General features: G+C 33.0%; 5 protein-coding genes across 5 annotated transcripts; 4 read left to right on the top strand and 1 right to left on the bottom strand.

Moving 5' to 3' along the window:
• Positions 1 to 952: 952 nt before the first annotated feature.
• Positions 953 to 4,483, top strand: LOC101245131 (probable disease resistance protein At1g58390). The gene is made up of 2 exons (XM_004234191.5): positions 953 to 2,616; positions 2,708 to 4,483. The coding sequence occupies exons 1-2, from the start codon at positions 1,692 to 1,694 to the stop codon at positions 4,393 to 4,395; spliced, it is 2,613 nt and encodes an 870-aa protein (XP_004234239.2). The 5' UTR covers positions 953 to 1,691; the 3' UTR covers positions 4,396 to 4,483.
• A 6,316-nt stretch (positions 4,484 to 10,799) lies between these two features.
• Positions 10,800 to 12,167, bottom strand: LOC104646109 (uncharacterized). Its single transcript, XM_010319207.2, has one exon. It carries the CDS (start codon positions 12,165 to 12,167, stop codon positions 10,800 to 10,802), a length of 1,368 nt encoding a protein of 455 aa, XP_010317509.2.
• A 1,071-nt stretch (positions 12,168 to 13,238) lies between these two features.
• On the top strand, positions 13,239 to 18,457 carry LOC101263974 (protein unc-13 homolog). The gene is made up of 5 exons (XM_004233997.5): positions 13,239 to 14,213; positions 15,121 to 16,002; positions 16,080 to 16,532; positions 16,886 to 17,072; positions 17,155 to 18,457. Exons 1-5 carry the CDS (start codon positions 13,635 to 13,637, stop codon positions 18,126 to 18,128), a joined length of 3,075 nt encoding a protein of 1,024 aa, XP_004234045.2. The 5' UTR covers positions 13,239 to 13,634; the 3' UTR covers positions 18,129 to 18,457.
• A 432-nt stretch (positions 18,458 to 18,889) lies between these two features.
• Positions 18,890 to 23,012, top strand: LOC101263672 (kinesin-like protein KIN-10A). The gene is made up of 5 exons (XM_004233996.5): positions 18,890 to 19,833; positions 20,801 to 20,956; positions 21,075 to 21,182; positions 21,318 to 21,428; positions 21,539 to 23,012. Exons 1-5 carry the CDS (start codon positions 19,180 to 19,182, stop codon positions 22,817 to 22,819), a joined length of 2,310 nt encoding a protein of 769 aa, XP_004234044.2. The 5' UTR covers positions 18,890 to 19,179; the 3' UTR covers positions 22,820 to 23,012.
• Positions 23,013 to 23,647: 635 nt separating this feature from the next.
• Positions 23,648 to 26,082, top strand: LOC101244839 (polyubiquitin-like). The gene is made up of 2 exons (XM_004234190.3): positions 23,648 to 23,699; positions 24,747 to 26,082. The coding sequence occupies exons 1-2, from the start codon at positions 23,652 to 23,654 to the stop codon at positions 25,905 to 25,907; spliced, it is 1,209 nt and encodes a 402-aa protein (XP_004234238.3). The 5' UTR covers positions 23,648 to 23,651; the 3' UTR covers positions 25,908 to 26,082.
• The last annotated feature ends 84 nt before the right edge of the window (positions 26,083 to 26,166 follow it).

Here is a 26,166-nt window from a genome sequence, read left to right as displayed (position 1 = left end):
AATTATTCTTAATAGGGGATTGGGCTACAGCTCCTTAGATCATGTTTGATTGGGCTTAAAAGTTAGTTAAATTGAATTTTAAGTTTTTGATTTATAAATGTAAAATATAATTTAAAATAAGTAAAGAAAATAATTTAAAATAAATTAAAAAGTGTTTAATAAAATAAAAAATAACTTAAAATACGTCAAAAATGACTTAAAATAAATCAAAAATCAAAGGTAAACCTCCTTTTATTTTTTGTTTTTGACTTAAAAGTTGACATTTTATTTTTAACTTAAAAACTGTCTTTTTTTAAGTCAATCCAAACGGACTCTTCGTAATGTATCTATTACTAATATTTTGTTAAATGAATAGTATAATATTTGAATTGATTGTACTGTTCTTAGACTCAATTTTATGTATATGTCTATCAATTTTGAGTGCTAACAAGTAAATATTTAAATTTAAATAAATTAAATAAAATAAATACATCTATAATAGATGATATTCAAGGACGGATCTACATGAAGGTGAGATGTTCAGCAAATTCCGTAAGAAAATTACATTGTAATACATAGGGTCAATTTTTTTTCATGATAAATATATATATATATATATATATATATATATATATATATATATATATCCTTAATCATTGAGGTAGCCTCTTTATATGTATTAAAAACCCCTCAAATACATGTAAAGAGGCTACCTCAATGGGGATTTCTAGATTGATTTGCGAGTTTTTTTTTTTTTTGTTCTTTGTCGTTTATTTTATTTTTACATTACTTTCTTTTTATATACTAATTCGAAAGAACTCTTTAAGAAAATATCAATTTCTCTTAAACTTAAAATTGAGGTAGACAAAAACTTATATTTTAAAGATGATGTAAATTAAGCTTAATCGAACGATGAAATTTGAAAGACATGAATATTCATGATATTTTTTTCTTATTTTTTTTCAATTTTATTCTAGAGAGATGTAAACTAAATTTATTTGATATATTCATCGTTCTTTTTACAGATGAAAAATCTTACAAATTGAATAAATGAACTAAAATAGGCGATGCCATCTATTTTTCTTTTTATAAACATTATAATATTACTAACTCAATTCTCACACTTTACGTAAGTTTAAATGTATATTTGTGCAAATTCAAAGTGTTAGAGCATAAATATAAAATGATGTCAAGTTAAATGACACATTTATGTATTATGTCAAAAAAAGTTGGGTGAAATAAAATAAGAATATCAAATAATAAGTAAAGATAAAATGAGAAGAAATATTAAGATAATGATGCAATTGCACTAGATCGATGGTTATATAAAATGAAACAAGGTACCAAAATATATAAGTATTTAGTTTTTTATAGTATTAGAGAGCTGGTTCAACATAGTACTCCCTCTCTGTTTTAAGTTTTTTTGGTTAGTGAAATGCATAACGTCGGTGTTATTTAATTTGATTTTAGCTAATATTTATATCTTATAATTTTGTGGATATACATTTAAATTTGTATAAAATTGACAAATTCAAACTCGGCAATTTTTATGGTCTTCCCTCTCTGCCTTATAACTCCTATTTCACAATAGTTGATTGATTTATTATTGGCACATTTGTAAGTTCATATTAGAGATCGAACCCAAGAGTTGCAGAGTATAGAGAAAATCTCACAACAATAGAGAAAGAGCGTAAAGACGATTCGTAGCTGCAATGGAGAAATTAGCTGCAACGATGAAGCTTGAACAATTGGCTTTGGCTAAAGAAACACAACTAATTGGATCAAAGGCATACGAAGAAATCATGGAAACAGTTCATTGTATCAAGAATTTGGAAACAACAGATAGGGAGCAAGTAAATGAAATCGAAGAGCACGTCTATAGGGTGGAGAATGCGATCCAAACTTATGGCGTTAGATCAAGATCCAATTTATTTTTAAACAGACATGGTGCTGCCCAGAAAAAGGCCATGACTGATATCACGAGTTTGTGTCGGGTGATGAAAGGAATTGCTCTATTGCAAAAGTCCAACAACAACCAACAATTGATGAGGCAAAACAACAAGTTTGTTTACAACCATGAAGACGGTGCAGTTGTTGTTGGAATGGAGGACGAAAAAGAGGAGATAATACAAGTTTTGTTACTTAATTCACAAGTATCATCAGAAGTCGATTTCCAAGCAGTTCCCATATGGGGACGTAGTGGCATGGGAAAATCTACACTTGTTAATGAAATATACAACGACCCTCGCATTGTTAAAGAGTTTGGACATCCTCATCTTGTCAATATTCGTCTATCTGAAAACATCAATGCCCATGACGCACTTCAACATGTTTTCGAGTTGTTTGAAGGAAGTCGTATAGATGACAAGTATGTTGACATGTCCACAACTAGTTTGGAAGATTGTGTCAGACAACATCTTGAAATGTCAAGGACGTTGATTGTTCTACAAGGAGTAGGCTCAATTGATGATTGGCGGATGTTGCGTTCTGTCCTGGGAGCTAAAGGTTGCATCATACTGATTACGACTCGAGCAAGACAAGTAGCAGAAAGTATAACTCAAGCAATTCATATTCATGAAAAGAGGCCTTTAACCGAAGAAAACAGCTGGAAGTTATTTAAGGAGATGGTTTGGCCAGGTATGTATATTTTTAATCGGAATGCTATCTTTAGTACTATTAGTAAAAAAATCAGAGAGTAATGGTATATATGTTGTTTCTTTATGACCAGGAGGAGCTGAAATCCAATCGGAAATATTGGAGAGAATGGTAAAACTGTGTGAAGGTATACCTGGGGCGATTATTGCACTTGCGAAACAGTTAGCAGGAAAGAATGCAAGTGAGTGGGAGATCACAGAGCAGAAAAATGCACGACGAGATGTTTCCCAAGTTATGGCTCCAAGTTATGCTGAGTTGCTGGATGATCAAAAACTATATTTTCTATACTTGGGGCAATTCAGAGAAGATTCACAGATAGAACCAGAGAAGTTGTCTCATTTATGGGAAATTGAGGGTTTGATATCATCATCATCAAAGGGTCATGAAAGCGGGATGACATTATTGGACATAACACAAGAACGATTGAAGGTTCTAGCACAGAAGGGAATGATAGATGTGAGACGGATAATAGACGTGATCAAGTCTTGCCACCTTGTAGGATTAATGGGAGATATGTGTCTCTCAAAAGCGGAAGAAACAGATTTTCTCAAGGTCATGGATTTATCTAATCAGCTAGCTTCCTTTTCTTTTGGCAGGACGCGTAGGGTCGTGATTTATCTAGGGAAGTATGATGCTGAAATCAAACCAGAGTTAGCTTCAAACATTTGGAGTCTTCGAATCATCAGATCAGTTGTAGGGGAGTTTGCATGGCCATCCACACTAATGTCAAATATAAAGGAATTCAAGTCGTTAAGGATTCTTGATTTCGGGAGGGTAGACTTTCCAAGAGGGGAACTACCAAAAGGCATTTCTGATCTACAATTCTTGAGGTATCTGAGTTTCGAAGGATGTTTCCTGGCGAAGCTGCATTCATCTATCAGCAACCTGTCATACTTACAAGTCCTTGATTTGAGAACTCAATACAAAGAAAATGGCAACAACACTATCATACCATATAATGTGTTTCAGAAAATGGCAAGGTTGCAACATTTGTATCTTCCACTAGTATTCCAACTGCAAAATGGGAAAAAACTCCGACTTGATGGATTGGCAGAGCTTCAAACACTAAAGAATTTAAACTCCAAGTTGTGTGAGATACGCCATCTCTTCAAATTGAAAAAACTCCGGAACCTAGATGCAAAGGTTGAAGTATGTGTTGAGGATCTTAATTTAATAACTGACTTTATGAAAAGTAGGAGTGATAAGGGGCTTCGTCGTTGCTCCCTTGAAGTTAAAAACTTTGATTGTTATTCAGATACAAAACACTCTGCCTTTCGTGAGATATTAAATTCCGGGGTTCCACCAATAGTGTCTTTTGAGGGTTATATTAAAACGCTACCACCATACTTTGATATCTCTCAAAATTTCACGGAGATTGTCCTACGTAGCACTCAACTGGAGGAAGATCCAATGCCAACACTAGAAAAACTCAACAACCTACGGCTTCTGGTGCTCGAAGATGATGCTTTCAAAGTGAATCAGATGGTATGTTCTGCTTCGGGTTTTCAAGAGCTCAAACACTTGGAACTCTCAAGATTATTCTCATTCGAGAAATGGAGGGTAGAAATTTCAGCCATGCCATTGCTTTCTCATCTCAAAATTGAATACTGCAATGAACTGGTAACGCTCCCAGATGGTTCAGAATTTCTAGATTCTCTTCAAGAATTCAAGATGATAAAGATGCCTGAGTCATTTACTCAAAAGGTTACTGAGAGATATGATCACAACCACAAGCGTCCACCTTCTTTCATAGTACTTTGATTATCTCTCGTCTTGTGTACAAATCATCAACATTACAAACAACTTTAACTGTAACTTTATGTCATAAATAATATAATTTCAAATAAAACATGTCAATGTTCATACTTTTAATTAGTTTAGTTTGTACGTATTGATGATACATACAAATTTTAGGCGAAAGGTCCACATTTTTTGTCATAAACCTTAGGCGAGTACGACCATCTACTGTACACTCTACATCGAAAAATTATGTGTTACATCTAATCGCGGTGCACATGATTCTTTTTGTTGAAAAATTATGTGGTACATCATCCACTTACTAATTTGTATTGATACATATGGGTGAAGCCACCTTAATCGAAGGGTGGTCTAATGCACATTCTTTATCAGAAAATTATGTGATATATATATGAGTCACAATACTTATTCTTTGTGCGTAGTAAAAAGACATGTTTTTTATTTGGGAGAGAGATACTACTAACTTATTTTTTTATACCTAACGAATCCCCACAAAGAGTTGGCAAAACATATAACTTGTACAAGTCTTTTCAGTTTTCATGTATGAGTATACATATAATCTTTTACACCCTTAACACAACTCATAACAAAGTTACACACTTCGCTAAATTTCTGGTTTTATCACTGATATACGATCCTTTTTAACTAAGTAGTTAACCCTAGAATTTAGATGCATGATTTCAAATATGCGTTTTTTTTAATGAAATATGCAAGAATATCAACTTCAAATCTCTATTTACAAAAAGAAAAAAAAGATTTTAAATTTCAATTGTGATTTCATTTCAAGTTTCCTAAAAGAAGACTCATATTCGATGTAAAAAAATTGTTAGTACCATTTGAGAGAATTTATCAAAGAATAGTTAGTTACTACTAAAAATGGTGTCAAATGACACTTCATGCCCCAAAAAAAGGAAAGAGAGTTGTAGGGGTGTACATGGCCGGGTTGATTTGATTTTCTTAAATATTAAACCAAGTTATTTGTGTTGATTTTTTAATTTTTTAAGCTAAATCAAACTAATATAACTTGAGTTTTTTCGGCAAAGAGTTGTATAAACATATAATTTAACGTGTATTCAAATATTTCATTAGTCCTACCAATTAATGAAACGATCTAATGTGTTTCTTAAGGAAATAACGCAATGACATTAAAATATTCAACAAAAAATAATAATGAATCGTATAAAATAATATTGCAAATTAATAAGTCATAATTAAAATGATCATAATTTAAAAGTACAAAATCATGCTAAAATAAGTCTAAGAAATATTAGTTACATGGCTAAATATTAAATAAAAATTAAAATTTGATTATAAATTTTAATTGTCTAAACCAAAGTTAACTAAACAACAAATATTCAACATTATTGTTGTCTTAGTGTTGAACTAATAGTATTAATTTGAATTTAATTAGAGTTAATAACATCAATAGACTATAGTTATTAGTTTTTATTGGACCATTTAAAATTCTAATCTTTCAAACTTAGAAATAATAAGTTAAAAGATAAAAACTATGAAAATATATGAAATATTTAGAAATTATATCAAAGTAAATTTTTTATGCATAAAATAAAATTTTAAATTTATATATATATTTCCAATTTTTAATTTGACTCAATTCGCGGTTTGGTTCGATCGATTTTGTAGTAGAGAGATGATAGTCAAAAGCACACACGATATATCATATATTTCTTTGCAGTTTTCTACTTAAATTACCTACCTAAGTACTATCACCAACTATTTATCAAAACAGTCAAAATTATGAGTTGTCGTGTGAACAAAATTTTAATGGAGAATTAAGTTATCATGGCGTCTGCTGGCGATTATATTCAAATATTTGATCTAGTCAATTTTAAAATATGTTTTGATAAATAATCAATAATTATTCAAATAATTCAAACATGTTATTGATTAACCAAATTATTGAACGAAGACTTTTTACATTGTATTAAAATACATTAAGCGATACAACTTTTGTTATTTTAATGTATAAAAACATTAAAATAATTTAACAAGTTGTTTTCAAATCGACTACCTATCTAACCAACTGGACTTAATTGGAGCGTTACATTTTTTATGTTTTTGTTTGTATTTGTTATTAGTAGGATTAACTGTCCCATGTTATGTCAAGGCTAGATTAATATATTAATGATTTTTTTAGCCCTGTCGATAAATTAAAATTTTTTGGAGAATACCCTTATCATGATCGTCTCATCACACAATTTATTTTTAAAATTACAATTATGTCATATAAATAAAAACGAAATTAATTAAATTTCATTGTCTTTTCGTTTGTTACGATAGCTCTTTCCTCGTCTTGTTTTGTTGAACAAATCATAGTATCACAAATCAACATATTACATACGACACTGGTGGATCCAACGACCTTAATAAAAGAAATTCAATAAGTTGTTGATATTATATTTATTTTTTCAACTTATATGTGTAATATAATATTTTGACTAAGAAACTTTGATTAAACCTATCTCTTTCAACATACATAAATTTATTAATTAGTTCAAAGAAAAGGATAACCAACTGGACATACATGACAAACTATATAAATTTATCTTATCAAAAACATATTTTATAAATTTCTACCTAAACTATTAAATATTTATATTTTGAACAATCACCAATTATTTATTATCGAAATATACATTGAAATTAATGAGTTATCATGCATGTGGATGAATATTATGGGCAAATGAAGTTGTTGCCACGGCGTTTTTGAAAATTGTATTTAAATATTTGATCTGATCAATTTTTAAAATACATTTTAATAAATAATTGATGATAATTCAAATAAAAAAAACACAAATAATTCAAACACGTTATTAGTTAACCAAATTATTTGAACGAAGACTTTTTATGTGTTAAAATATAATATGCCGATCAAGTTGCATATATAACATGTTATTTTAATATATAAAAACATTGAAAAATAAAATATGTTACTTGTTAATCTCAACTAAACTTATAAACTCGAGCATGATATATTTTTTGTTATATTTATATTAGTTTTTTTTTTCCTGTAGTTAGATTAACCGTTCCAATGTTATATTATGTTGATACATAACTTTCATTAGGTAAATAATTTAATATTCGAAAAATATTAAATATCAAAAGATAGTAATGTGTCATACTAAATTCTAATTCAAATATCATAATTTTAAAATTTAACTCCCGAGTATCATAGCAAATATCAAATTAAAGAATATCAAAATCACTAAAAAATTCAATTCAATTCAATTCGATATTTTATGCCCGAACATAGTCCCAAGGTAGGAAAAATCTTAAGGAAAACTTTTACATTTACGTAAATTTAATAGCTTATGAATTATTAGGTATTTGTGTTTTCTATCTTAATTATCACTAACTAGTTACAAAATACAAATTAATGAGTTAGTTGTGAGTTGTGACCGAAATTTTGTGGGTAAATTAAGTTGTCATACATCTTTTGTTGATTGTATACAAATACTTGATCTAGTAGTTAAAAGTTTATTTTTTGATAAATAAGTTTTTTTATAAAAAAATAAAAGGAAATAATTTGTAATAGTTCAAATAAGAAACACTAATATTAAACAGTATTAGATATAGACTAGAAAAAAGACAATTGACCATTATCTATTTATAATTACTTACTAAACAAAATTTACTAATATTACTAATTTATAACTCGTTTATTTTTATTTTTAGCTTAAAGAAATGAAAACAATAGAAAAATTTAGAGGAAGGTCATAACTAATATGTGAATCAATACAATATGCAGACAGATCAAGTTGCATTCTATAAAAACATTAAAATAAAATATGTTATTTTTGAAACTACTACCTATCTAACTAGAATAGATTCCATTAGATCGTGATAATTTTTTTTTTTATGTAAATGCTTGTATTTACGTAATTGATTAGTCGTTTCCCTTAACATGTCAATAATAATAGATTAATGAATGAATATTTTAATCTTGTTGATAGAGAATACGTTTAGAATTATTATCCTCGCTTTTGATTCCACTCTAGAAAAATGATCATATACCTAATAAGATGATGGTGACATAATACATTAATGAATCTTGTTGATAGAGAATACATTTAAAATTATAATCCTCATTTAGGCTCTACTCTAGAAAAACGATCATACACCTAATAAGATGGTGACATAATACATTAATTAATGATTATTTTAATTTGGTTGATAGAGAATACATCTAAAATTATTATCTTCGCTTTAGGCTCTACTCTAAAAAATGATCATATCTAAAAAGATGATAGCATCGTAGATTAATGAATGATTATTTTAACCTTGTTGATAGAGAATACGGTTAAAATTATTATCCTATGCTCTAGAGAAAATGGTCGTACCTAAAAATGATTATTTTAACCTTGCTGATAGAGAATACGTTTAAAATTATTATCCTCTGCTCTAGAGAAAATAATCATACCTAATAAAATGGACTTCTCATCTTCATATGTTCATGCTCATCTTATCACACGTTACAACTTACATCAATAACAATTAAATTTCATTGTCTTTTCTTTTAATTTGTTGTGACTATTGAAATAAATCATAGTATCAAAAATCAACACATATAGCCACCAACTTTAATAAAAGAAATTCAACAAGTTTGTATGTATATTATATCTTCAATACAATTTTTTTGGGAGTGAAGGAAATTCAATTATTTCACCTCCGTGAGTACTCAACCATCCATATTAGTAATTACCGTACATTTAAATGAATATTTTTAAAAATGTAATAAGCAAAATACATAAATATGTAAATTTTGTCGTATACATATTTAGATATCCCAAGTCATTTCTATTATGTCAATTTAATACTTCTACTCACAAAATGATTATCTAGACATCTCCAAATTTATATGTCACATCAAATGTAACACAACAAAAACAGTTAGCAGTGTTTCTAAGTTCTTTTGTTTAGTGTTCTCCTTAGAGTTAATGAGTAATATATATGGGAAAAGGTCAGATTGCCTCAATACTTAATAAAATAAACTATATTTGCCCTTCATTATTCTTTCTCCACATTTACCCCTCCATTAAATCTCATGTCCCCTATGAAAAAACAAAAAGGACAATGAAAAACATATCGAATTTCACCCTTTTTTAGATAATAAGATTTACTTAGTTTGTTCCTTTTCGTGGAACAACATACCAATAAAAAGAAAAGCATTATCGAATTAAAATCAACAGCTTTAGCTCTTTCTTAAGGACTTTTAAAGACCGGCATTAACTATCAAACACTTCTTATGCTTCTCTTTTCACTAGGATTGAATCGAGAAAAACAAACTTGATAGGTTTCAGTCTTTATTTGTAGGACTTTATGGGATAGGCCCATACATACTGATTTGGGCCTTCTTAATGTGAATCATTTGATGAATCGGTACATCACTGTTACAAGTCCATTGGCATAGACTGAGGCCTATTTTGTAAGTGAACAGTATATGAGGATTTATGTACTTCATTCGTCTCATTTTATGTGATACTTTTCGCATTTCGAGATTCAAACAAGTCTATCTTTGATAGTAAGTTTTTCATAGAAATCCTTTTAACATTTTGAATTATCAGGACTCTTTATCTGGTTTACAAATATACAAATTTCATTTCAAAAAATTTGAAAATTCCATACGCAAATGTCCGATCAAAGTTAAACTGTTTGACTCTCGAAAAACGACAAGTGTCACATCAATTGAGACAGAGGGAGTATATACATGCCGTGGCACATACCCCTTCTATAATTTCATTCAAATTTCAGAAATTCAATAGTGAATTTCTCTTGCTCTTTGTTCTATTATCTAAATCATTTGGATTACCTATGAAAATTTTAATCTATAAAATAAAATGCATGTCATAATCTATAAAATAAAATGCATGTCATAATAAAGGACATTTACATGATGAAAATCACATTTGATGGTGTGAGCCAATACTTTTGTCTCTAGTACTGATGTGGAAATTTTTCTACCTCTTTGCATTTAGTTTTTTTACATAGAATGTAAGGTATTATAAATATAAATATTTATGCCATTATTGAGTTTTTTTTTTAATATAACAAAATTTGTCAAGTACAGTTATCAATGAAAGGTGTATTTGTTTGACGTATATAGTGCTCTTGTTGGGAAGCAGCTATATAATTTTCTTTTTGTTGGATTCATTTATTCATGTCATAAACGGAAAGGATGAATAACCGAACAAATTATCCCTATTTACAAAGCCTAAAAAATAGGTTAATAACATATATATGGATATGACACTGTTTGTATAAAACAAAAAACAAAAAAATACAATTTATCAAAGTGTTCAAACATTGGGAAAAGTTTGAATTAGATAGAGATTTTCGTATGAAAACTCCTCTTATTTTCCTACAAATTTTTATACTAATTCACACGGTTATGTAGGGGAGGATGGGGTTTTGTGGTATGCTAGCACGGCGTAAATAGTCTGAGCAATAGAGATGATTATTCCGAATAGTGTGAATGAGAAGAGAATGGTGAAGTAGCTTGTAACCCAAGGAGGTTGGTAAAAGCTGTTTATTTCGATGTTTACAGAGGTGAGATTTGGATCGATTATTTTGTCATTGTGAGGAACAAGGTGTATAAGAATGGCTGGTAGCTTTTGTATATACTTGCGGTTTCCTTTTACAATCCCATCAGAGACAAGGATTTTGGCATCTTGAGTTGTGCGAACTAAATCGCGCATGAAGATCAAGTATGAGCTAACTTGACGTAAGCTAGAATCAAGGGTTTGCTCGTACTGTGTCTGATTTTCGAGAAGCAGTTGAGTATAACATCCAATAAACAATGGGGGCAAGTAAAGTTTAGGGTAAATCAAGTTACTTTTGAATCTTATTCCTTTAATCCCAGCTCCTTTTTTTGTTACGCCAAAATAAATCCCAGCTTGTTTCAATTCTATGACGTTTTTAAGCAGCTTGTCATTGTTTTTTTTAGTAGCATCATCACTGCTGCTGCTTCCTCCACTGTTAGTATTTGTAACTCTGTTTTCTTCTACATCACCAATATGGTCGTTCTCATCGTCGTCGTCCTCATACTCATCTTTTTCTGGATCAATTTCTGGTCCGACTAAGAGTAAATGGATTCCATGTAACACATCACAACATTCTTTCAACTCTTGTGTCCAATGCATAGCGTGTTTCCCAAACCAGTAGTACTCTGTTGGTGATAGCAGAATCCGAAACAACGACTTTTTAACAGGATCGAACAAAGGCTCCTTCCACTTTCCATTATCAACAACTTGTCTAAAATAACTCTGTTTTAGTACTTCCCTTATAACCACTAGAGGAATTTGGTTGCCTACATGAAGCATAGACTCCACCCATTTGTGCCTTTTCGATAAGCTAATTATATTTCTCAGATGAGGAAAATCGACTAATTCTCCATCATCCAATTTGTTGTCAACAGCACGGAACAGAGAGAAGGATAGTTGGAGGAATAAACAAGTATCCTTCAACATCATATCCCGGAAATCTGAATTCGACAATTTGTCCCATATTACAGGGTCCGGATCATAGGAATCTTTTGCTTTTTTTTCGATATTTCGAATACAAGACATGTAAATCTCAGTGACAATTGCCTCACTGGGTTTGGAGTTTTTCATAACATGCTTCCATGCTTCTTCTTTCGCTTCTCTGACACTACTACCCTCCTCATCTTGTCCAAATAATGGACCAAATCTGATGAAAGGGACGACCCTGCTATCGGAGTTGGGACACCGTCGTATCACCCTACCAACGGACGACATAATCTCGTTTTGTAGAGTGGATATTGAAATTATATATACTGGTTCCTTCAATTTGCACAAATGAATTATATAGCTTCTTCTTCTTCTTCATTATCATTATATTTTATTTTTATTAAATACAGAATAGTTTATTCAATAATCATAATATTCTAACGTTTAAAATAATATAAGCATGTTACTTGTAAACCAACTACACTTAGATGCAGAATGATATTTTTTATGTTTATTTATATTTGTTTTCTAGTTGGATTAGCCGTTCCATGATATGTCAAGAATAGATTAATGAATTGATGATTGTTTTAGCCTTATTGACAGATGTATTCGTCTAAAAAGAATTCAACAAGTTGTAATTTTTTTTTTTATAAATGCGTGCAGTGACGGATTCAGAATTTTCATTCAGAGAATTCGAAATATAAAAATACAAATTCAAACCTATAACTTATTTTTAGGGAGACTTATCATTGCGTCATCGACTTCTCTTTGATATTGAGAGGGTTCAAATATTTATATCTACAGCAATACATAAAATTAATTTATATGTATAATATAATTTTTTATTGAAATGGTTGGGGTGAAATCAAATAAAATTCGGATAGGTCTTTAAGATTGAGACATGTGTTTCTCCATTAGTTCAAAGGTTATATATACCTCAAAAATTAGACGGTAAAGATATTATGTCCTAAACGTATAACGAAAGATATTTACATACCATTTATAACAATTCAGGCGTATGTTAGTCCTTTTTCCCTTAAATAAATGTGAAGAAGTAAACAATGGCGGAACTGAATGTGAAGAAATAAGCGCAAGAACTAGATAAAGAAGGTTCAATATACTAAATTTACATAAAAAATAATTTTAATCGTATATAAACACAATACCGAAGTCAAATAAATGTGAAGAAGCAAACAATGGCGAAACCAAATAAACACATGAACTATATAAAGAAGGTTGAACATATTATATATACATAAAAAAAAGTTAATCATATATAAATAAAGTAATTTTTCAACAAAAGAGATTCATCCGAATTCCAAACCCTCTACCCATAGCTCCAAGTTCGCTACACATCTTCGCCCCTACATAAATAATATAATTTATCATCAAAAAAAGATTCGAAAGAATCCCCTTAGTTCTATCTAGTTCCGGCCCTTCCATGCTTAAAAAAATAAATATACATTGCATGATAAACCGAAAAATATGTATTTGGCGCCACTTAGCAACAACCTTTGCTTCTCATTTTCTTCACCCAAACAAACTAACAGAAATTGCCTTAACCATTCTTTTTTCTCTTCTCTTTTTTTCTCTGTCTCAATCAAAATCTTTTTCTTTTTTCTTCGTTTTTCCCCAAAATATAATGCTCATCTGCTTCCCTCTTCCGCCTGATATTTCACTGATATTTTAATTAAGAAAACAAAACTTCTCCTCGTCGCCGTAATCCACCCGCATTTTTTTTTTTTGAAAAAAAAAATGCCGCCTCAATTTCACCTTCCCCAAACTATAAAAACTCAACCCGCTAAAAAATTCGACCCGAATGATGACCCAATCATCGTCGTCGATCTCGTATGGCCATTCGGAGATCTAGAAGGACTTGATCGGGATGATTTTCGAGAGGCAGCTTACGAGATTTTCTTCACGGCGTGTAGGTCATCGCCGGGGTTTGGTGGTAGGACGGCGGCAATTTCTTCCTCATCAGACGGGTCGGGTGAAGGAGATGGATCCGGGTCGGGTACGGGTTTATCCGGTCCCGGGTCACCGAAACCGACCGGAGTAGGGATGGCGATAACTAGTAGGGTGAAAACGGCGTTGGGGTTGAAGATGTTGAAGAAGTCTCCGTCGCGGAGAAAGTCCGGTGGCGGTAGTGGTGTTAATGGTCCGTCTTCGCCTGCTGGAGTTGCGAGCCCGAGAACACCCTCGGGCTCGACCATGCAGCAGGCGAAAATGCGGAGGCCATTGACGTCCGCCGAGATTATGAGGTTGCAGATGAGAGTGTCGGAGCAGAGTGATAATAGGCTAAGGAAAACTCTTATGAGAACTCTCGTCGGCCAAGTACGTAATTTGCATGCATTTCAAACTATTTTATGTTATTTTAATACTAAAACTGCACGTTCTGCCTTTCAAATATAAATCGTAGAATATTATGATACGAAAATATAAATTTATATCTCGTAAAAAAGAGTTATATTTCTCATTAAGCGCATAAATTAAAGACCGGCCAGTCCAAACAAATGACCCTTTTTTTTCAAAACTATTTGATATCCCAAAATTGCAAATGGCTTTGTGGAAAAGTTCTTTTAAAATTTTTTATTTGTTTTATTAAAAGAAGATGTTTTGTTTTTCTTCTTAATAAACCATATTTTTTCAATTTTTTTATTACATTGACCTACATTTTGTATGCTTTATCTCTCTATTATTCCATTTGTTTTAATCTATGAGTCTTAATTTTCTTTTTTAGCATGTTTAGAAAAAATGTAATTTAATACTTTGTTTGTTTAAATTTATTTGTCTGATTTTGATATGACACGAAATTTAAAAAAGTAAAGAACATCTTTTAATCTTATAGTGTTAAACTAAAGATATATAGAATGTACTAAAACGTTGTTTGATTTTATGATCTTAGACATGCTAAGTGAAAAGTTAAAATTAAAAATTTGTAAGACAAACAGATTGAAACAAAGAGAGTATATTTGTTAGTAACTCGACATGTTTAAAATCATAAGATTCAAAAACCATTTCGATGCATTATAAACATTTTTAGATTAAGGCCATAAGCCAAGATTATAATGTCTTTACTTATTTTCTTCGTACTCAAACTAAGACACATAAACTGAAACAGACTAAGTACATGTTTCTTTAAATACTACTAGTAACATTCTTATTGTCTCAACTCATAATGTCTGTAATGTTTGCATCCTAGCATTACATTAGTAGCTCAAATGGAAGAATTTTTGTGCAGATTGGGAGGAGAGCAGAGACAATAATCTTACCTTTGGAGCTTTTACGCCACCTTAAACCATCTGAATTCAACGATCCTCAAGAATACCATCTATGGCAAAAGCGTCAGCTTCGTATCCTGGATATAGGCCTACTCCTTCACCCTTCTATCCCAGTAGAAAAAGACAATGCATCTGCATCGCGATTACTAGAGATCATTCAAGCTTGTGAGATCAAAACAATCGACACTAGCAAGAATTCCGAGACGATGAAATCGCTAAGTAATGCAGTAGTCTCCTTAGCTTGGAGAAGTGTTGATAACACTCCTAGTGATACATGTCGTTGGGCTGATGGATTCCCTCTCAACATCCACATTTACACGGCTCTCTTGGGATCGATATTTGATCTTAAAGACGATACGTTAGTCCTTAATGAGGTTGATGAGCTTCTTGAATTGATGAAAAAGACATGGTCTACATTAGGTATTACTAGATCAATTCATAACTTGTGTTTTACATGGGTGCTTTTCGAGCAATATGTTGTGACTAACCAAGTCGAGCCTGATCTTCTTGGTGCAACATTGACTATGTTAACGGAAGTTGCAAATGATGCTAAGAAATTAGACAGGGATCCTATTTATCTTAAGATGTTAAAGAGTGTTTTAGCCTCGATGAAACGATGGTGTGAGAAGAGATTGTTGAATTATCATGCCAGTTTTCACGCGGAAAATATTGGCCTAATGGAAAATATTATTCCTCTTATGTTCTCTGCTTCAAAAATATTAGAGGAAGATGTTCCTGGATATGTATCTTCTGCTGCTGAGAAAGGGGATGTGAAAGATGATTCAACAGGAAATCAAGTGAATCACTTTATCCGTTCATCGTTAAGGACTGCATTCAATAAGGTTTGTATTTTATTACTTCTATCAATAGATATACAAGTTCATTTCTAATCATAACAATCGCTCTTTTTTTCATCTAGATGTTGGAGGAACGCAATATAAACATCACAACTTTTGAAAATGACGATGTGATAGAGACACTCATCAAGTTAGCTAATGCAACTGAAGAAATGGCAACTAAGGAGAAGAAAGTTTTCACTCCTGTCCTCAAGAAATGGCATCCGATTGCAGCCGGTGTTGCAGCAGTGACATTACATACTTGTTATGGAACTTTGTTAAGGCAATACCTTGCAGGTACAACATTTCTCACGAGCGAGACAGCATTAGTGTTGCAGAGGGCTGGGAAACTCGAAAAGGTTTTAGTCCAAATGGTGGTGGAAGACTCTGTAGATTGCGAGGACGGAGGCAAAGTGATGGTGAGGGAGATGATTCCTTACGAAGTTGACTCAATCAAAATTAATCTATTGAGGAAATGGATCCAAGATAGTTTGAAGAAAGGGAAAGATGTTCTTGTGAGATCAAAAGACTCTGAAGTAAGTCATTTTGTTACTCTTGCTATTTATAAATAGGGACTCTTATAGTCATACTAAAAGTAATTAGAAAGACGGGTAGCCCAACGTATAAAGCATCCCTGTTCACACAGGGTCTTTGGAAGGGCTGCATTCCAAGGGGGTGTAATGTCGAAACAAAGTCCCTCTGTTGTTCACTCAAAGAGGCAATACATCCTTTGTTTGAATGGTACTTCGTTGCAGATAAAGATTATACGGACATTCTAGAAAAATGTCAGCTTATCGTGATGCAAGCATGAGTGGCTGATTCCACAACTTGAACACATGTCACACGGAGACAACTATACTGTTTTAATGCAAAATATTTTGTTATGCAGACATGGAATCCAAAATCCAAAAGTGAGCCATATGCACAATCAGCAATTGATCTAGTGAGACATTCCAAGGAAGCAGTAGACAATTTCTTCGAAATTCCTACAATCATTACTGAGAATTTGGTTAATGATATCGCTGATGGCATCGAGAACTTATTCAAAGATTATGTTATCTTTGTTGCATCATGTGGTAAGAACGAGTTTAACGAACCATATTCGTTCAAGTATTTTGATGCGTGGGTCATCTTTTGATAGTCATAATCTCTCTGCAGGGGCTAAACAGAACTACATGCCTGCACTTCCTCCTTTGACAAGATGCGGCCAAGACTCAAAATTTGTGAAGATGTGGAAGAAAGCTGCCTGTAGTGTCGGATCAAACGATCCAAACCAGCATTTGACAGACGAAGATAACAATCCCCGTCCTTCAACAAGCCGAGGAACTCAACGCCTCTATGTAAGGCTTAACACCTTGCATTACCTCCTTCAACAACTCAATTCCCTCGACAAGACTCTATCACTCTCCTCAAGAGTCATCGCTTCACCAGGAAGTCGTTACAACAAGAACAGACAGCTAGCATGCTGTTCCTTCTTTGATCAAACACGTTCATCCATTCAAGCATCCGTCCAACTCGTGTCAGAAGTAGCTGCTTATCGTCTAATGTTCTTCGATTCCAACTCTGTCTTCTACGCAAGCCTATACGTAGGGGACGTAGAGAATGCACGTATTCGACCAGCTCTAAGGATACTCAAACAAAACCTAACTCTTTTGTGTGCTATCCTCACTGACCGGGCTCAAGCATTAGCGCTTAAAGAAGTCATGAGAGCGTCTTTCGAGGCATACCTTATGGTTTTACTAGCCGGTGGACCGCGAAGAAACTTCTTTAGGATGGATCATCAAATGATTGAGGAAGATTTTGAAAGTTTAAAGAAGGTATTTTGTACTTGTGGTGAAGGTTTGATACTAGAAGATGTTGTGGAAAAAGAAGCTGCAATAGTTGAAGAGATAGTGTCTTTAATGGGACAATCAACAGAACAATTGGTTGAAGATTTTAGCAATTTGGCTTGTGAAACAAGTGGAGCTGGAGTTGTTGTGGGAAATGGACAAAAATTGCCTATGCCACCAACAACAGGAAAATGGAATAGATCAGATGCTAACACAATCTTGAGGGTACTTTGTCATAGAAATGATAAAATTGCTAATAATTTCTTGAAGAAAACATTCCACTTGGCAAAGAGGAGGGGTTGAAAAACAATTTGGTCTAAAAAAAGCCGTCAACTCGGACCCTCTACTGTCGTATCTGTGTCAGATCCTTCTAAAATCACACACCAAACAGTATGTTTGAAGAGTCAGAGCAACATAAGCCTAAAAGACGGAAGAAGAGAGGTTTCACTTGTACATACAAATGAAGAAGAAAGTAAAATTTTCTAAGTATATATGCTATTAATTAAAGTTTATTTTTATTTGAAGGATGTAAATTAAAGCCTTCTAGACTATAAAAAAGGTTTGTAACTTTGAACTAAATTTTTTCTAAAGTATATATGCTATGAAAGTGTTCTTTTTTTTTTCTTTTTAAAGGATTGTAAAGTAAAGCCTTCTTGAATATAAAAAAGGTTTGTAAATGAGTATCTTGAGAATATTGTATAATGCTTTTGATCTTTATCTAAATTACTCGAGAGAGATAACTACTTTGTCAATATATATACTTTGTATTATAAGCTATTTGAGTTTTATTACATTTTGCGGTTTAAATATATATGTAATTTTTATAAGATATTCGAATTATTATGTCTTTTTAATTAGTCATGCATATTTTTAGTGATATTGTTAACACTTATATGGAGTTTTTGTTCGGAGTCTAATACTCATATAAAAATTTGAAACCACTTACTATGTCATTAGAAAAATTGATATGTATATATAAGTTCAATTAATTAATTTAAAGATAAAATAAATAATTTACGTGAAGTTCACGCTTAAATTAACATTAGCCTTTGGTCCACTTTAATAGATCGACGCTTTACACCTATTAACATCACAAGGAGTTTTCACAAAAATCATGAACTAGCCGTTACCAAATCTAACGTTAAACACTTCAAAAACATAAAAAAAAGGTACGAACTTTTTGTGTTCTTTCACTTTCCCCTTTTTCCGTTTTCTTAGCTCAGACAAATTCTCAATGCCCAATCCTCAATCTTGAAATTTTCTGCAAAAATTAACTGTTTCCAGTTCTTAGAAGAGCAAAAAGATTGAATCTTGATTTGTGGGGTTTCTTGAATTTAAGCTGTTTTGGTCTCCAATGGCACCGACACCGAAAAACCAGAGAACCCCAACTCCATTTTCGAAGTTAAATCTTACCCACATACCCAATTCAAGAACCCCACAAGCAAAACATAGATTGAATTTCACCACAGCAAAACCAAATTCTGTAGCCCCTGTTGCAGCAGCAGCAGAGCATCCTATTGAAGTTATAGGAAGAATTCGTGATTACCCGGATAGGAAGGAGAAGCCTTTATCGTTGTTACAGGTGAATCCTGATCGCGAGACGTTAAGAGTGAAAACTGATGGAGGATATAGGGATTTTAGCTTTGATGGTGTGTCATTGTCTGAAGAGGAGGATATTGATGAGTTTTACAAGAAGTTTGTGCAGTCGAGGATTAATGGAGTGAAATTGGGAGATAAATGTACTGTTATGATGTATGGACCGACGGGGGCTGGAAAAAGTTATAACATGTTTGGGAGTTCTAAGCAGCCTGGGATTGTGTATAGATCCTTAAGGGATATATTAGGTGATGGGATTGAAGAAACTGATGAGAATAATGAGAAAATTAGTGTTGGAACATTTGTGCAAGTTACTGTTTTGGAGATATATAATGAGGAATTATATGATTTGTTGTCAACAAATAATGGTGGAGGGTTTGGTTTTGGATGGTCTAAAGGGAGTTCTTCTAAGGTAAAAAAAATTGATTTTTTACACTTTTTTGTCTGATTGATGCATTGATCTTTCGAAATGTAGTTTATTTTACACTTCTAGCAATTGTTGTTGTTGTAGTAGTAGTAGTAGTAGTATTTAGCATGTTTAAGAAAAGGCTCTAATTTCTCTTAATTGATGATAACTACTTGGTAAACTTGGTGCTTATCCATATTGAGCTCGTTTAGACATGAGTTGAGCTTAAATGGGGAAACATGGTTGGTGAGGTTCATATAGCTGCCGACTTGTGTGGGATAGAGACATAGTTGTTATTGTATTCAGCACGTTTATGAAAATGCTCTAGTTTCTCTCAATTGATGGAATAGACTTCTTGGTATCTACTATACATAGAGAGCATGTTTAGACATGAGTCGATCTTAAACGGGAGAACATGGTGAGCGAGTATTGAGGCATTGTTGTTGTTGTTGCTATTGTATTGAGCACATTTTTGAAAATGCTCTAGTTTCTCTCAATTGGCGGGATAGACGGACTACTTGGCTGGTATACTTGGAAAATGAGCAGCCTAAATCAATGTTTTCTCTGTTAATAGTGATTATCATTTGGTATCTATACTCGTATTGATTCTTTTTATATTTTCGCAACATTTTTTCACTTATGATGTATATCTCCTCAGATAAATTGACGTTGCATTTTAACCTCAGTATGTGTGATACACATACCAATACTTGGCTTTCAATCGACGATGTTGTCATTAAGTACTGAATGCTAATGATTTATCATACTTCGCCTGATTCTTTTTTGCCATAGCATTATTGATCTTGTCATTATTGATCTGTATGCATAACACAACTACACAAATCAGAAATTAGGATATGCTTAATTAGGAGAATGGCGTAGGCTTAGAATGTCAAATTCGAAAATACGAAAGCTAGTTCTACTTACTAGGTATTTCTCTGTATAATGCTGGCCCTGTGTTTTACCTTTGCAGGTGAGGCTTGAAGTTGTCGGTAAAAAGGCAAAAAATGCAACTTTTATTTCCGGTACTGAGGCTACAAAGATATCAAAGGAGATCCAGAAAGTGGAGAAGAGAAGAACAGTGAAAAGCACTTTGTGCAATGAGCGGAGCTCTCGGAGCCACTGCATGGTATCAATTCTGAATATACGTTAAACAAAGTTTAAATGGAAAGCAGTTCATTTATTTTCTGTTTTCAGCAAGGATATCTGTTTTCATCTTTTATAAAGGAAGCTAAATGTTGTTGCAGATGATTATTGATGTTCCAACGGTTGGAGGGCGGTTAATGCTTGTCGACATGGCTGGTTCTGAGAATATAGAACAAGCTGGTCAAACTGGTATGGAAGCAAAAATGCAGGTAAAGTTTCAAGTTTTACTTACCTCGCTTCATTGAAGTTTGCTATCGGATTTCCTACGAACAGTAACTCAAGATAAATGAATACCTGCTGATGCATTTATCTACTTTTAGTATCTGACAAATCAAATTATGCAGACTGCAAAGATCAATCAGGGAAACAGTGCACTGAAAAGGGTGGTTGAGTCCATTGCTAACGGTGATTCCCACGTGCCTTTCCGAGACAGCAAGTTAACTATGCTCTTACAGGTATGTCTTGTGCACACTCTGACACCATCTTTAAAGGACCCCCGAGCAACATAGCCATAGATGGTTTGAGAGTTGTACTAATTGTTGTAAGAAATTGTTATTTCATGTAGGATTCCTTTGAGGATGACAAGTCCAAAATTCTCATGATACTGTGTGCCAGCCCGGATCCTAAAGAGCTCCACAAAACTATCTCTACTCTAGAGTATGGTGCTAAAGCAAAATGCATTGTCCGTGGCCCTCATACGCCGTTGAAGGAGAAAGGTGCAGAAGATTCTTCATCAGCGGTTATTTTGGGATCGAGAATTGCAGCTATGGATCAGTTTATCTACAAGCTTCAGATGGAAAACAAGCTTAAGGAGAAAGAGTGTAATGAAGCTAAGAGAAAGCTTATGAAGAAAGAAGAAGAAATTGCTACATTAAGGTCTAAACTTGAAGTAGTAGTAGCACAAGGAGGGGTGGAGACAACCGAGGAGGATATCATTGTTAAAGTGAACGAGCGAACTCAGATGTTGAAACATGAATTTGAAAATAAGATCCAACAATGTCAGGAAACAGCAAATGAATTCGTAGAGACAGAAAGGAGGAAAATGGAAGAAAGAATGTTCCAACAGCAACAAGAGTTTGAAATGCTTAGAAGACGGTTGGAGGAGATTGAGTCCGAGCTTTGGCATTCAAGAGTTGGCAGCAGATCAACTGAAGTGGAGGAGAACAGCTTTGGGAAAAGACTACTGGAGATGTATTCTGAAGACGCGGGAATGGTGAAATCTATGGATTTGGATAGATCAATTGATATGGACTGTGGAAAGAAAGCAGAAAGTAACATAATTCAGGCAATGTTGGGCTATCCTAGCATAACCAATGCAAGAGAAATTGAAGATCCTTCTATCTTATTGCAACATTTCACCAACAAATCATTCTTGAGCACCGTGTTCGAAGAGGAAGAAGAAGGTAACGACAGTGAAGGGGATAAAGAGAATCCTTACGTCGAGAAGGTGCAAAAACAGGTTATTGAGGAAAAGACAATATGTTCCGACAATGTAAGTAGAGTAGAAGATCGTTCCGATGATCTCTCTAGTGACAACACAGCCCCTTCCAGAAAAGAGCTAATTCAAAATATATTCAAACTCTGCGGAAATTCTAGAGAACTCTCTCAGCAATGTATTACTACCCCCTCAGTGCCTGCAGAAAAGAGAGTTAAAGACACTGAATCAAAATCACCTCCAGTTAAAGAAATTGTAGAGAATTCACCTATAACAAAAAATCATAATTTCTCTACTGAGAAAGTAAATGATTCAAAGGAGAACTTCAACCCGAATTCAGAGTTGAAATGGGAAGCTGCATCAAAGGAGAATCCCATGATTATCACTACACTAACGGATCGTTTGGTTTGAAAGACAAGTTATGATGGGATTAGTTGTGCTCAGACTATTTATCCTGGATTACTTATCCTGAGATTATTTCTTATTGTTTGTTTCGTTTGTTGTATTAAAGACAATACGCATTGTATTCTTTCAAAGAAAAAGTTGTTTGTATCTGAACATACACTCCACCTTATTTAACTTCTATACATATTTTTTCATAGAACTTTTGTTATAAGCATTTGCAATGTTTTACTCTAATAATATTGGTAAAAGAATATTCTATTGTCCAAAAATATGCAAAAACATGATATCTACAGCATGTATAGGATTTGATTGCTAAAAAATTATAATTGAACTACAATTAAATAAGCATAGAAGGATAAAAATTGCATTAAAATAACCATAAAAACTGGATCAAAACTCACCAAAAAATCCTTCAAAGCAACATTAAAAAATTTAACTTACAAGTTATGTCCTCAAAAAATTTATTACTTTCAAATTGAAAATATCAAAATAATTAAATCAAATCGACAATAACTAAATTGACGATTAGAAACTGAAGTTGTGCGAGGGGCATAACTTGGGAATTTTATAATACATAAATATATATATTTTCGTCCCACTTACATTTATTTGAGTTTTTTCTTATGACGGGCATAAGTGTCAATGACCTGTTACGTTTAAATCTAAATGGTTTGGACTAATTATATTTTCATAGGCTAATTTTAAGTAAATATGATGGACTGATTCTATTTTCATTGGCTAATCTTGTTAGACTTATTCCACCCCAAAAAGTTGGAGTACACTCTATAAAAACACTAATAATAACTCAAGGGAGTATTCAAGGCATTGGGAAGTTTCAATGGAGCAAAGCATGAGAAACATGAGAATTAATGAAGAAGAAAAGGAGGTAACAATTATGAATTTATAAATATTTTTTTTGTTTGTTGTTCAATTTTTCTAGTGTTAAATTTGTGTTTTTGGTAGTGGTAGGCATGAATGTGGGGGTGGGGTGGTAGGGTAGGGTAGGGTGTGAGATCTTATTTGCCACAATTTTAACATTTTGAGCTCTCAAAGACGGATTCAGGATTTAGTGAGGATGAGTGTACGATCAGGATGAATGGATCTAAGATATAAATGTGATATAACACATTGTCATGAGTTCAACAGATTTCATTGAATGGATCACAATAATTTAAACACAAATACAGCTAAATATATGTAAAAAAAAATTGTTAAAATCTCATCTTTATTAAGTTAGATCACATTGATTTAGGAGTGATCTTGGTTAGGGAAGGCCGAGACAACGCCTTAACGCTCACGAAGGGTAGCAAGAGGGCGCTTATGCCCTGACGGTTGGGCCCAATCAAACAGGACATAACACACCCCACTTCAGGCACACTCATGTATTGACTGAATCACTCTTTTGGTCTAGTCGGATAAGTTGTGCAGATTCTTCACTTTTGATGCCATGATTCTCCAGAAATATACTACTTTTGGAGAATCTGACATGCACCTATTGACATTTTTGAAGAGTCCGAGCAACAGAGCTAGTCAGTGGAACTAGTGAACCATGGTAATTGGTTACATGTGTGGGGTAGAGGGCTCATAGTATCCCCTTTGATTGATCTAGCCTTTCCTTCATTTCAGTAATGAATCGTTTACTAGAGAGGCAGGCCTTGGAGTACTCTTTCATTAGGTACGGAAACAAGGGGCCTATGCACGATAGATGTTGTACAGTTGAGTGGCATAGGATTTTGAACTTTCTTACGGAAGTTACAATTGGATCGTTGATGACATGATTTTTACCTAAAATTTTTTGTATTTTTCGACCTTTTCATCTGTGCTTAAGAGTGTTTTCGTTTGCTGGTGTTATGATTGTTAAGTTCACACATGTGAAGTACTGATATTTGCAGCAATACATATATACATTTTGCTTTTGTTTATCTTCTTGCAGATGACTATATACTTGAAGATCAATAAAACAGTTGCTTTAAGAGTTAAGGAATCAGATAGTATCGGAAACATCAAATCATTATTACATGATAACGAGGGCATACCTGAATGTCTTCAGCATCTATTTTCAAAAGGGGTTGAGCTAGCAGACGAACTAAAACTAGTCGATTATGGCATTACCACAAACTCCTTTCTTCATGCTTCTGTCGACAATTCAATCTCGAGGATATTTTTTGTGAAGAGACCTTATGCTATTGATGCAATTACGGTTTGTTCAAGGATTTGCGATACTATCCAGGATGTCAAATATAGGATTGAGGCCAGTGAAGGAGTAGAATCTACAGAATTCTCTCTTATTCATGACGGAAAGTTTCTTGATGATGACAAAACTTTTGCTTTTTACAAAATCGATAGTGGATCAATGCTTCATATGGTTTTGTATCCAAGAGACAAGTTTCTTATTTCCATAGTAATGCCATGGGAGAAAATTGTAAAGATAGAAGTCAAGGCTGCCTTAACTGTTCGCGAAGTTAAAAGAAGTTTAGAGAGCAAAGTTCGCTGGCCAAAAAATTCTATGTATCTGTTTTCTGGAAACCAGAAATTGGAAGATTCAAAGACATTATATCAGTGTGATATCAACGAAGAGTCCGTCATACAGGTAAAGTATAGAACTATACAGATCTTTATCAATACGGGTGATGGAAGTACTACACTAGACGTGCACAGGCACGAGTTGATCAGGAATGTGAAGCTCATGATTCTAAAGAAGCTAAAAATACCGGTTCATCTGCAAAAACTTTTCTATGGGGGAAAATGTCTATTTGATCACCGTGATTTAGCTAGCTACAATGTTAAAAAGGAATCGAATATCATGTTTGATATACGACTTCCCCCTCCTGCTAACATCTATGAAAGATATGAACCTTATTTTACGAGTAGCCAACCGGTATCTAACATGAGGTGTCACCACCAGACAAGTTTACGTAAGATTAAAGGTGTGGTTTCTAGATTTACATCCGTTGCTCATTTGAAGACGTTGATCAAGTACGACTTAAAAGTAAATGTGAAGGAACTATATCTACGCGGCAAGCTTTTGAGCGACTTATGTTGTCTTGGTAAGTATGGAATTACAAAGAAAACAGAGTTGGGAATCCTTTGCTGATTGTTTAGACAACTTAGTTATGTAGTATATAAAGACAGAAAGTGTCTGTTTTTGCTGCATTTTTTTGGTTTGGTTACAATATGTTGATATTTGGAAGGGTTTGAAGTTGTTTTGTTTTACATCTTTAGATGATCTTGAAATTGAAAACCAATGCAATGGTATTTTGTTAGTCTCATCTCTTGTTTTCTTTGCTTCGGTTATCATATTTTTATTCATTATTTGTTATCGATATTCTTCATTTCCCTTTTTTCTTTGTTTC

This window comes from Solanum lycopersicum, chromosome 3, assembly GCF_036512215.1.
Source record: "Solanum lycopersicum chromosome 3, SLM_r2.1".
Taxonomy (NCBI): domain Eukaryota; kingdom Viridiplantae; phylum Streptophyta; class Magnoliopsida; order Solanales; family Solanaceae; genus Solanum; species Solanum lycopersicum.
Note: the sequence above shows the minus strand (reverse complement) of the source record. Positions and strands in the feature narration are given on the sequence as shown.